This window comes from Triturus cristatus, chromosome 3_1, assembly GCF_964204655.1.
Source record: "Triturus cristatus chromosome 3_1, aTriCri1.1, whole genome shotgun sequence".
In the NCBI taxonomy this organism is placed as follows: domain Eukaryota; kingdom Metazoa; phylum Chordata; class Amphibia; order Caudata; family Salamandridae; genus Triturus; species Triturus cristatus.
Window position 1 is genome coordinate 1,032,900,610 of NC_140583.1, and position 12,562 is coordinate 1,032,913,171.

A 12,562-nucleotide genomic window follows, 5' to 3' on the forward strand; every position below is an offset into this window, starting at 1 on the left:
TTAAATATACAATGCGCTCACGTTATTCATTAAACCTGCGTCTATCTCAACATGCATGCGCTTGCCTAGGGAAATACACTCCTGAATCATCGCACTTTTTTTCACCTGATGCTCTACAGCATCGATAAAAAGCCTTTGGCTTTTACGGACGCAGCACAGCATCAGCAAAAACATTAGTTAAACCAATAGGTCACAACAGCAAGACCCACTGACTTAATTATTATTTTTCTTGCCACAAAGCAGCTGCCACATGGTTGGCTGAAGCCGCTCACCCAGCAGCCAGTGCAGGTTTTGATGGCTACGGCTAGGGCTGCCACCGCAGCTGTTTGGCAGCCAGTACACCAAACTCTTCTTGTACAACCTTTAGAATTACAGCCAGCATAAATCTGAAGAACTCTGTGTCGTCTCCCACTATAAGTTTACTATATTAAATGTATTAGTTGATAAATGGCTTAATTATCTAAGAGATACAACTTGGAATGAAATTAAGCTAATCTTTTACAAAAAACAATAGATTATTGACTTTAACTTTGTAAACATGTCTAAAATCTCTTAAAAGAAGTTGGATAGGTTGCTCTTCTGCCTCATAATTTTAATTAACTACAAAGAAACTTCCATTCAAAATATAAAAATCAGAAACCATGTACACTTACCACTACATTTCTGAACAACTACAAATTCGAAGTTCTTGGATATTTCCACACCAATATTGGACCTATGAATACATATTTGGAGAAAACAAAACATCTATTGAGTTTAATTACAAGAATCAAAAACTTGGTAACCTCTGTCATTGACAACACATGGAAATCGTAAAAACTGTGAAGACATTCATGATATGAACAACTTCAGTGCCATTATGAATCTTAAGATTAATTTTGTGTACTTTATTGAGAGGAACTGATGACTATGAATTAAATATAAGAGGAAGTCTATAGACATCACCTGTGAATTCATATTTTACAAGATTTGGCAAAAGTCCTGAAATTAAGTCTTTATTTTAAAAATCTGTCTCATTCATAGATTTTCGGTCCTTCTCTAAGTTATGAAAAACCCATTTCGGTAATCTAAGTTTCAAGACCAAAGCTCTTCCTCAGGGCTTACTAAGTAGGGTTATATGGTGTGCATTGTCCCCTATTATTTAGTGAATAATTTCTCAGACAAGAAGCCTTTTTGCTCGATGAATTTTGTATTTTACTGTTAAAAAAATCTTTAAACTCAATGATGAGAATATTTGTATTAGCTACACAGGATTCTGTTGGCGTTGTAGCGTACGCACAATTATGAATAAATAATAAATGTTGGTGTGTGGTGTGGTGTCTGGGATGATGAATTACATTTATAATTGACTGACTACACCAATGGTGTACACCAACATTACGATGGACCTTCTAAGAGCGACAACGTTAACAAGCAATACATAGAAGTAGACTATTTATTCCAGACAAATGTATAGGATGTAATTGGGTTATTGCCATGGTTATGTAAGTTTTCCTAACACTGAAATTTGAGACTGTTTGAACCATTAGATACACACTCTTGTGGCCGACTAACAGCGTTTTGTGTCATCTAGAGGTTGTCCACTCCCTTTTCATTTCCCAGAATTGTTTCTTGATGTTTTTATCTTTCTTTTTTCTGTATAAACTTCTTTTATTTCTTCCTCTTATTTCCTTTTCTCCTCTCTTTCCTGGCGTTTCTCTTAAACAGTTAACTGTGAACTTGGCTACATCTTAATGCACGATTTGATTAGTTTATTCATATGTCTTTTTGCCTATGTGGATTCTTTTTATGGAGGTTTTGCTGTGATTAGTTACGGACTAGTCATTGTACCTCAGTTATCGCTTTTCTGTTATTTGTGGCAATAATTGCTACTGTAAACTTCTAAATGTTCAGATTGTAGATGTTGTTTGACAATGTTTAAAAAACCCAGTAAAGAAATGTTTAAAAAAGCCCTTAGTGTGTGAAGAAGTAACTAATTGAAACTAATATGGAACAAACCCAAATATACTATTACTTTAAAACTTTATGTAGGAATTCACTGAATGCACTTTGTTCACAAAACAAGTATTGATAAACTATGTGTCTTTCATGCCTACATGATTTAAAGGAAAACATGGAAACAAGGTATCATTGTATAGCAATAAAGCCAGCTGCTCTTTAATGCGCTCTACCTGAGTAATCGACCCAACCTGCAAGCTAGGCCTAGTGACGAGGATGTGGCCTTTAATGACTAGTATAGCCTGAGGCAGAGGGGCTTTACACTACTAATAGAAAAATTCACTCACTAATTTTGGAATGGTCTAAATTAAAAAGGAAGCAAAAACAAACTCAAGCATTAGAATGTTGGAGCAGATACGCTGTGCCAGTTCTCTTCTGTGGAGCTCACACAATATTACCAAATTATGCACAAGGTCCAGGTTACTATCTCTCTTGTATTGTCTAAACTCGATAACACCAGTATCCTCTACCACAAATCATCTTTAACAACTATGAAAAGACTACAACGGATTCAGAACTGTGCTGCCAGACTATACCTACATGTAAAGCCAAGTGCCCACATCTCCCCTGTTTTGAAGGACCTACATTGGTTACCGGTTGCCAGAAGATCCACATTCAAGCTGCTTTGTATCACCCACAAAGCGATACATGGAACAGGGCAGCTCTCCATCAGGAATAAAATCACTAACTACATTCAACGAAGGAACCTCCACTCTAGGTTGGCACCTTGCTTCAAAATCCCACCATGCAAAAAAGAAAACATAGGTGGCACATCCTTCTCTGTTCAAGCAGCCAAACTATGGAACTTGTTACCCCCAAAAATAAAATCTACAGATAACTATCTAATCTTCAGAAGACTACTCAAGAATTGGCTCTTCCCCACATAACCACCACACGGAAACATAAATGCACAGCATGTCCCTGTGTATATAAGCATTTATTTGGATTATATGTATATATCTAGATATGTGTATTCCTTTGTATAAATGTGTATAATAATTGATTATGAATATATAGATAGTCAGATAGTCATAAGGTCTGCTTAACAAATGTACATATTACCTATGGTTATATTATTGTATGTTTAACTTGTATATAGGTGGCTGCATAAATGTTTTATAACTATTTATCTACAATTGCTTCGTTATTGAATTATTAAAAGGTAACAGACTAGTATAAAAACAAATAAATTAACTTAAAGTACAGCAACACTTGACAGTCTGAGCGTATTTAATACAACTTAAATCTAAATATGTTACCTTCCTTCGACATATACGCCTTCCTTGTTCTTATGTATTACTTTACTCCTAATTTAGCATCTCCAATGGGCTACCCTATATTTTACGCTATACCTCTCTCAATATATCCTCTACATATATACCTTCCATGAATTTATGTATCTTTACCTCATTCTACTACTCTCTCCAATGCACTACCCTATGTCTCACCCTATACCTCTCTCTACCTCCACTCTATGACTCATCCCAATATCCATTCAACTATTATGATCCCCAAAATAACTCTTTCTGGACTCTTCCCTCCTCTACTTCTCTGTTCATCATCTCAATCCTCTTTTACTATTCAGATCTCCCAAACAAGCACATTCTAAACCCTTCCCTCATGTATCTCTCCCAGACTCATCCAATACCTCATTTTTCTCCTCAATCCATTTCTAGAGACCCTCCCCTCCACCTCCCTTTACTCATCCCAAACCTTCTCCTACTGCTATGATCTCCAAATAAACCCTTCCCTCTTCTATACCTCCACTATCCTTTTCAATCCAACTAACAGACTCACATGTCTACCGTTCAAATTAATTTCATATTTCCCTATACTAGTTCACCAGTAATCCTTTTTGGGTTTCAGAGTAGCGTGCTACACATCGTAAAGTGCTTTGATGCCTCTTCAGGGGTAGTAAGCAATATATATATGAAATTACTATTACAAAATCAGTCCTTTCACCAGTCTATGTCAACGTTCATATTTAAGTGGTGGTGATAGATGCTAAAAAAAATAAAAAATAAAAAAATATTTAAGTGGTGGTTTTAGATGCTCCGAGCAAAAAGCAGTCAAAATACATTCAAGTGGCAATTATCCTAACACCATAGGAATTGTTTAACAGAGCTCAGAATGCTTACCTTTCAAAAAGGTGCCGCTCCTCAGCAGTGAGGTAGGAGCTGCCTAAGTCTACCGCCCTCATGTCATTCAAGGAGCCGCAGGGCAGGTTTGGAGGTTTGATGCAGTAGAAGGCCTCTTCGTCTCGTTCATCGATGTACTCACACACCTCACTGTCCGTCATGAGCTTAAATCCACATTCAGTGATGGCTTCAGTATTCATATTTACATTTTTAAAATGGCCTTGGAAACCAAGGACCCCTAGGCTTGCATGCCTCGACCGCCACAGAGCAGCAACACCCTCACTGGGATGAAACAGCTGAGTGGAAACCTTTACATTACCCTCCCAGAATAGGGTAAAATGGATATGGTAGGTACCATTGTGAAAATCGTCAATTCTTCCACTGGCGCCAGCACTGAGTTCAGGTGTAAATATTCTTGGCCTGAGGAAGTCCCCTCCGTAGGTCTTCCTGTTTCCCAAGTGGTCGAACATGTCATACTGGACCGTCAGAACATCACCTATGCAATACTGGTCTTTGCGGTTAAGTATGGTGCCTTTGCTGTTCTTGCCACTGGTAGAAGTTTTCCAATTGCTGCCGACTGTGGCATTGGGTAGGGACTGCTCAATCTTCTGGAAGATTTCATTGATTTTTAACTGAAGTTCAGAGGGTGGCTTCTGGCCAGCAGCATGGATGGTTTCTTCGACTTGACTTTGACAAAAGTGAAGCTTTTCACTGAGGTTGGAAAACTAAAATGGATAAAAAACAAGTGCTGAGTTGGCAGCCCTACTATATAAGACTATTATTTTTTAACTTCAATAATGTGCATACATGTGTGTCAACACAAATCTACTGCATTCATAGAGCCCCTGGCACTTAAAGGACATGTCCGTCCTTAAACCTATTAATTTGTATGGACACTTCAATCTTTTCCCCAACTTTACTCGCTCCTCCATCCCTGATCGCCACCCTATCTCTGTCAGTGACTGCATGTGCCAAAGATTAAAATGGTCAAACAAGAGTTAGTTCTATGAAGATAATCCCAATGTAAGACAACATTTGAGTCTGAAAAAACTGTCATTACTCAATAGGAAACATCTCTCTGTCAAATGAAAAGCAGAGTTTTGTCTTGAACATAAACTTTATCTGAGAGAGAGGGAGAGAGAGAGAGAGGCCATTCAGTTATCTAAACCGAACAATTTTAATTGCCTGATAATGGCGGCAAGCCTCAAATCCGGACTGAAAAACAATCAATAGCAATGGTTCAAGGTGGAGTATGAATAGTTTGTTACGGGATACTGGCATGTAGTGTTTATGTTGTTATGCCAACCCTGGTTCTCAGAAGTATATCATTTCAGCACTCTACAGAGGTATTGTGAAGACCATGTCTGGTACACTAATGTCCAAGGTCAGACTGGGACAAGAAAATAGGCCCGGGCACCAAAATAAAAGCCGCCCCCATTAGTGAAGCAGATACCTAAAAGAAATGGCAATATCAGTGACATCAACAGTAAAAACCAGCCCACACACTGATCTGTCAGACCAGCTCGCTTGATTGCTCTAAAGGCCAGTCCGACCCTGCCAGGGCCCCTTGAAATATAGAGGACAATAGAGCATTATTCAAGTACCTACGAACATGGTACTTTCCTAAATGCATAAGGGTTCCATACCTCTATTATATTCCGGTGCCGGAAAAAAGCCAGCATAAATACGATAGTGATCACCAGCAACACCTGTAATGTATTTCTCCTCGCTGAAGACATGTTCGAGTGCCTGCAAAGTAAAGTGAGCAATGTTAGTGGTCAGTTGCAGGAAACATGATCTGTCCATGACAATGCAGAAATCAGCCAATCATTATCCTGATGTCTACCTTTTAAAGATTCTTCCCATGGCATAACATTCAGTTTTTAGGGTAGAAACAGAGCCCTTTTCTAGGTAAATGTCACTCACATTTCTGTTTTGTTGAAATGTAGTACATATGGAAGTTTGAGATAGTGTTTTAGAACTGGTGTGCCTCCTGTGTTGAGCAATAATCACCTGTATCGATGGGTTCACTGCCCAAAACACATTGTGTATAATGTCCAACTCTTGTAAACACTTGACCATTACTCTTCAGAGGTTGGAGCATTGAGAAGAGCTGGGTTATTTTTTTCAGCACCCATTGGAGTTGAACGTAAGTCCCCTGGAATATGGATAACAATTGAAAAGGGACAAACGCAGAAGTGCAAAAATAAGTGCCATTTTGTAATGTCTTAGATACATACAATCTTTATATCGCGTCTTGATTCTTCAAATCTAAATTATATATTAGATCACAGTGTTACACATTTTTTAGATAATTCCAATTGATTATCACACCTATCATTGATATTTTGCTCAAAATTCATCTTATGATATATACCACACACATTGATATTATATTATCTACAACAGAGGGAGCTGCTAAAATGCAGCTCCCTCTGCCCAAAAGCAATTGTGCTTTGCTTCATGGAAGCAAGAGCATTTTCGATGCTCTCACTTCCATGAAGCGAAGCAGAGTTTGCTATGCCATGGCGGGAGCAGTGCTTCTGCCATGCTATACCAAACTGCAATATCTCGGGGTGGGCACCCTGGCACATTGCTGGAGCCGCCCTGGGGGTTAGCAGTCCCCCGGGCCATTGGGGGTACCTGGAGAGGGGCCGCGTGCCCCCCTCCCATCTTCTCTGTAGCCTCGGGAAGGTGGTGTTCTCCGGGCCGGGGGTCCGCAACAGACCCCACCTTTACTTGATTTGTGCCCCAGAGAGGTGGCAGTTTCCGGGAGCCCCCTACGGCATTTTTGTAATATAGCCCCAAGGAGGCAGTAGTCTCCGGGGAAGCGGGGGGGGCATGTGGTCCCTGCAATTTAATGAAAATAGCCCTGGAGACATGGCTGTCCTCGGTGTTGGGGGGCCCGAGTGGCCCCCGCATTAAATAAACATTGCCACAGGGAGGTGGTTGTCCCTGGGGCTGTGGGGACCCCCGCATCTCATTTTAACATTGCCCCCAGGACCTGGCCCAACCGAGGGCTTCAAGAAAACAAAGCGTGGTAGCCCGCGTCTCTTATTTTTCACAATTTTTGGCTGGATTTGTGGCGCCAACGCGAACCCCACAAATATATATATTTTTTTTTTGAAGCCGTTTATTACAGAATCCAAAAACTATACAAAGATGGGCCTACAACCTTCAAGCCGGCCGCTAGCACACAGAAGGAGCATACAATACAGACAGTAGAACGCACGCTGCGGCAGAAGGGAAATCACAGGAGTTAAAAGAGGCGTTGGCAGCCACACCATCCGGACCCCACACAACGGCTTCATTTTAGATAAATAAACAACAAAAAACAAGTCCACAAGGCAACCCACAATCGGAGATAACAGCATGTGCTCCCCTAGGGGGGGGACCCCGCCGATCCATAGGAATATCGAGGGGGGGAATAGATCAGGACGGGGACTAAGTCAACTCATAACCCAGAACCGGGAAGACAAACATGCTAAGGAAACGGGGCCGGTGACGAATCAGGCAATAGCGGCGGGGTACAGATTCCCCCCCGGTAGGCGTTCCAGGGGCCCCATACTTTCACCCATGTCCCAGGCTTACCTCTCGCAACATAACCACCTTTTCCCGAAACATACACCAATCCATGTTGTCCTTCCACGCCGAGACAGTCGGCGACCTCTGGGAACCCCACAATTGCGCAATATCACGTTTGGCTACCATATCCCAGAGTCGCCCACCACGTCTGCGGCACTGAGTAGTCGGTTGGCTCCCACACATTCAAAAGACATCTCCGCGCCTCAGGCAGCAGATGCACATGCGTAACTACCTGCAAAACCTCATGCACACCACGCCAGAATCGCACCATCTCCGGGCATTCCCACAAAATATGGAGAAAGGTCCCCAAAGAACCACACCCACGCTTGCACAACCCGTCCACAGCATAGCCCATACGCATCAGCCTCGGCCCCGTAACATAGACCCTATAGAGTATCTTGAGCTGGACGAAGCGAAGGCGGGCTGGTATGGCCACCTCTTTCGGGGAGGCCACCGCAGACACCCAGTCCTCGTCATCCAGCTCCAATCCATCAGCCCCCCACGCCTCACGAAGGCCAGTCAGCAGTCCCGAACGGTCATTAATGAGCTTTTTGTAAATTAATGAAATCGTGCCGTCCGGGACATGCCCATCTAGCACCCTATCCTCCAGAGGGGAGTACTCCGGGATGGAGGCAACGTCCGGAAATACGGAGCACAATGCATGACGAATCTGCAGATATCAAAAGTACTCCCTGTCCTGCAGCTGGAATTCTGTCTGCAGCACATCGAACGTTTTAAATCCCCCTCTCGTCCAGAGATCGCCCACCCTGCTGATGCCTATCATGTCCCACTTCTCAAAGCCCTTCGAGGTCCACAAGGAGCCCAGCCGCTCGGATGCGTATAGTGGCGTCGCCCGGGTCAAGCGATCTTTCCACCCCATCGCCACGTTGGCCGCGTGCCACACTCGCACCATGACCCGCGTGGGGCCCGTCAGACGTGCGTCGAGCGAGCTAGAATAAAGCGCCCGATTGTAGTCACCACCCGGCAGTAACATTTTGTCCATCTCAAAGGCCGGGTTGAGAGCGGGCCCGTAAAGGCCGTGATTGATCGCAGCCAGCTGGGATGCCCAATAATATCGCTTGATATCTGGGAGGGCAACCCCCCCGTCGTACCACGGGAGCGTCAGCTTCGCCAGGGCGATGCGCGGCCTACCCTCCCAGAACAGTCGGCGCTGCAAACTCTCCACCTCACGAAAGTAGCGCGCCGGGACAACGTCCATTGTGTTCTGTAAAGCATACAGGAAGCGTGGCAGCGACATCATCTTAAACAATGCCGCCCGGCCGAGCGGCGAGAGCGGCAAGCGCCCCCAGCGCGCGACGTCCTCCTTCAGGCGCTGGAGGGGGGGAAGCAAGTTCTGTTTATATCGGGCCTCCGCGTCCAGGGTGATGAAGACACCCAGGTACCTAAATCCCCGCGGGGCGATCTGGATAGGACAACCCCACGGAAGGATAGGATCCTCCCCCGAGAGAACATACACACACGATTTAGCCCAGTTGATGACAAGGCCGAAGTTGAGGCCAAATGAGTGCAATACATCAACCAGTACTATCAGTGATTTACGTGGGGAAGCCAAGTACAGAAGAATATCATCAGCGTATAGAGATACGCGGTCCTCATATTCGGGGGTCCATCGGAGACCACGGATAGAAGGATGCCACCGCAGCCACTCCGCCAGGGGCTCCAAGGCAAGCGCGAAAAGGAGCGGTGATAACGGGCAGCCCTGCCGCGTGCCCCTGCCCAGCTCAAACGGAGCCGACACTCTCCCGTTCACAACCACCTGCGCCAGCGGTCCAGAGTACAACAATTTCACCCAACCGATATATCCCGGGCCAAACCCGAACTTCGCAAGCGTCGCCCAAATATATGGCCACTCAAGTGTATCAAACGCCATAGTGGCGTCCAGGGACGCCAAAATGGCCGGCTCCCGTATGAACGGGACACGTGCGAGCACCCCATGCAAGCGCCGCAGGTTAAGCGCAGTGTTGCAATGAGGGATAAAGCCGGACTGATCCTGGTGAATCAAATCGCACACCACGCCAATCAGCCGATTAGCCAACACCTTGGCGAGAATCTTGGGCTCCGCATTCAACAGCGAAATAGGCCGGTAGGATATGACCCGGTCCCGCGGCCTCCCCTCCTTATGAATAACCACGATAGTAGCCAGACGCTGGTCCAGCGGGAGGGAACCCGCCGAGCGGGCCGCAAGGAACATAGCACGGAGATGCGGCGCCAGCGTATCCGGTCGCAGCTTGTACAATTCGATGGGAAGACCATTAGGACCCATAGCCTTGCCGGAAGCGACCGAACGTATGGCGAGGGCAATTTCCTCAGAGGTTGGGGCGGCGTCCAACGACACTCTGTCTTCCTCTGAAAGGGAAGGCAGTGCGATATCTCTAAGCAGGGCATGAGAATCCTCTTCCGAGCGGGAGGACACCGGGGAATACACCCCACGGAAATATTCAGCGAAGCAATCAACAATGTCTTCAGGTTCAGTGACACACACACCATCCAGCCTCTCAATCGACGGGACAACTTGACTCGCTCTCCCTTTTTTATCCAGCCACGCAATCAATTTCCCAGCCTTATCACCCACATCATACAGTCTCCCCTGTTGCTCTCTACTGAGGCCCCTGGCCGCCTCCGTGACGAGGGCCTTATAGGCCGCCTGCTTGAGTCGGAGAACATGTAATTTGTCATCCGTCACCCCACATTCGAGGTCACCCTCCAACTCAGTGATTTCAGTTTCAACACGGGTCACCTCCTCCCGCTCGCGCCTCCGGGAATAGGAAATAAGGGACAGGGCATCCCCCTGGATCACCGTCTTAAATGCCTCCCACAGCGATATCGCCGATGACACAGACCCCACATTATCGTCAAAATATTGCTTAAGGGACTTAACCAACTCTGCGCGAATGGTGGGGTCACGCAGGTACCAGGGATTAATCGGGGCTACCCTACCCTCTCCCCTCGGGAGAATATCGAAGTGCAGCAAGAGCGGGGAGTGGTCTGAAATACCCCGGGCTAAATGGCGCACCTCCCCGATCCTCCCCGCATGCGCCGCCGGGACCAGGACATAATCTAGCCTTGAGAGACTGCCATGGGCCCCGGAATGAAAGGTGTACTGTATCTGCGTAGGATGTTTCAAACGCCAACAATCCACCAGCCCCAAGGTGTCCAAGAGGCCAGACAACCACGCCTGGGCACGGGGGAGATCCCTAGGGGGGTGACGGTCCTCAGTTCCGGAAACCACAGCATTAAAATCCCCCCCAACCACCAAAATCCCCTCCGGAAGGCCAAGGAGGAGGCGCCCCAGATCCGCAAAGGTGGTCGTCTGCAACCCTGGCGGGACATAAACAGAAACAAAGACAATAACTCTGCCCTCCATTCTACCCACCAGAACCGTGTAACGTCCCCTGTCATCATGGAGCACCTCATCGACTTCCAGGGGAAGCGAGGTCTTGGCCATGATGCCCACACCCCTTGAACCAGACGTGAAGCCCGAATGGGCCAGAAGGCGGTAGCCCCGTCGGTTCATAGCACGAAAGGAGTTGCCAATGAGGTGCGTCTCCTGCAGAAAAACTATGTCGGGTGAAATTCGTTTCAGAAACTGCAGGACCACACCTCGTTTTATCCTGTCCCCCAGTCCATTAACGTTCCATGACAAAAGACTCAGTCCCCTACCCCCCATCATAAACAAAAGCAATCACTCGTCCCCCCGAGAGCACTTTAGGAATAGCACGACAATACTTTTGCCTTGTGGTACAACTGAACAACACCCCACCCCAACCCAACCGCCCCAACAAAACTCCCCCCTCCCTGCACCCCTGCATGAGCCCAGACAGCCCCCACAACTTGCAGTGTGCCTGTCGCCCCTATATAATAGAAACTAGGTAAACCCCCTAGAGGAGGAAAGAGTACCCCTTCGAGACCCGGCACCACCTACAAAGAAGGGAGAGCAAGTACAAACAACAAGAGACCCTAAGCTTGGCCGACGGTGGCCGCATCTTCGTCCAGAGTGAGTCCCAGTATCAGCACCTCAGTCCCGGTCCAGTGGGCCCTCTCCTCCCGCAGCCCCCCCCCCCGCCATCCCGATCCCGACCCCCAGACAAAGTGTCCAGCCAGTCCCCGGCCGTTTCAGGACGGTCAAAAAAGTGAGTGCGACCATCCACCTCCACCCGCAGCCTGGCCGGGAAGAGCATGGCGTATTTTAAGTTCATGTCCCGAAGCCGCCGCTTGACACCCAGGAAGCTCAATCTCTGCTTCTGGACCGCTTGGGTGAAGTCAGGATAAAAGTTCACCTCCATGTTCTCCAGCTTAATCGGCCCTTGCAGTCTGGAGGCTTGCAGAATCGCATCCCTGTCCCGAAAATTAAAAATACGGGCAATAAGAGGCCGCGGAGGGGCTCCGATCTTCGGCCTTCCCCCGGGAACCCTATGAGCCCTCTCCACGGCAAAGAATTTACTCAGTCCCCGAGGCTGGAGATGGGTAGTGATCAGGTCCTCCACAAAGAGATCCACCGCCGACTCCTCCCGTCCCTCAGGTACTCCGATGATGCGGATATTATTCCTCCGGGCCCGGCTCTCGGAATCCTCCAGGCGCCGATCCATAAGCGCACTCGCCTGACGAAGCCGGCGCACCTCCGTCTGAAGGGCCGCCACCTCAGTCGTGAGGCCCGACGCAGTGTGGGCCAAAGAATCGACCCGGTCGTTAGTCTTTGAGAGATCAGCTCTCACCAGGTTAACATCAACGAGGACCGCGTCGATTTTATGGGCTAAGGTGTCAAACCACTGGCCCACCGAGGCCTTCATCTCAGCAATGGCGCCCATGACGTCTTGCAGAGT

The 12,562-nt window shown here is 46.9% G+C and overlaps 1 protein-coding gene across 1 annotated transcript in view; it reads right to left on the reverse strand.

The window, feature by feature from the left end:
* Positions 1–12,562, reverse strand: part of LOC146861449 (NXPE family member 4-like) — a 352,813-nt gene that overhangs the window by 152,160 nt on the left and 188,091 nt on the right. Inside the window, exons 2-4 of the mRNA XM_085645748.1 lie at positions 5,783–5,885; positions 4,137–4,861; positions 654–715 (exon numbers count right to left, since the gene is read on the reverse strand). Of these exons, the coding sequence (XP_085501874.1) occupies positions 654–715; positions 4,137–4,861; positions 5,783–5,875 (880 nt within the window). The 5' untranslated portion in view covers positions 5,876–5,885. The remainder of the gene's footprint in view (positions 1–653; positions 716–4,136; positions 4,862–5,782; positions 5,886–12,562) is intronic.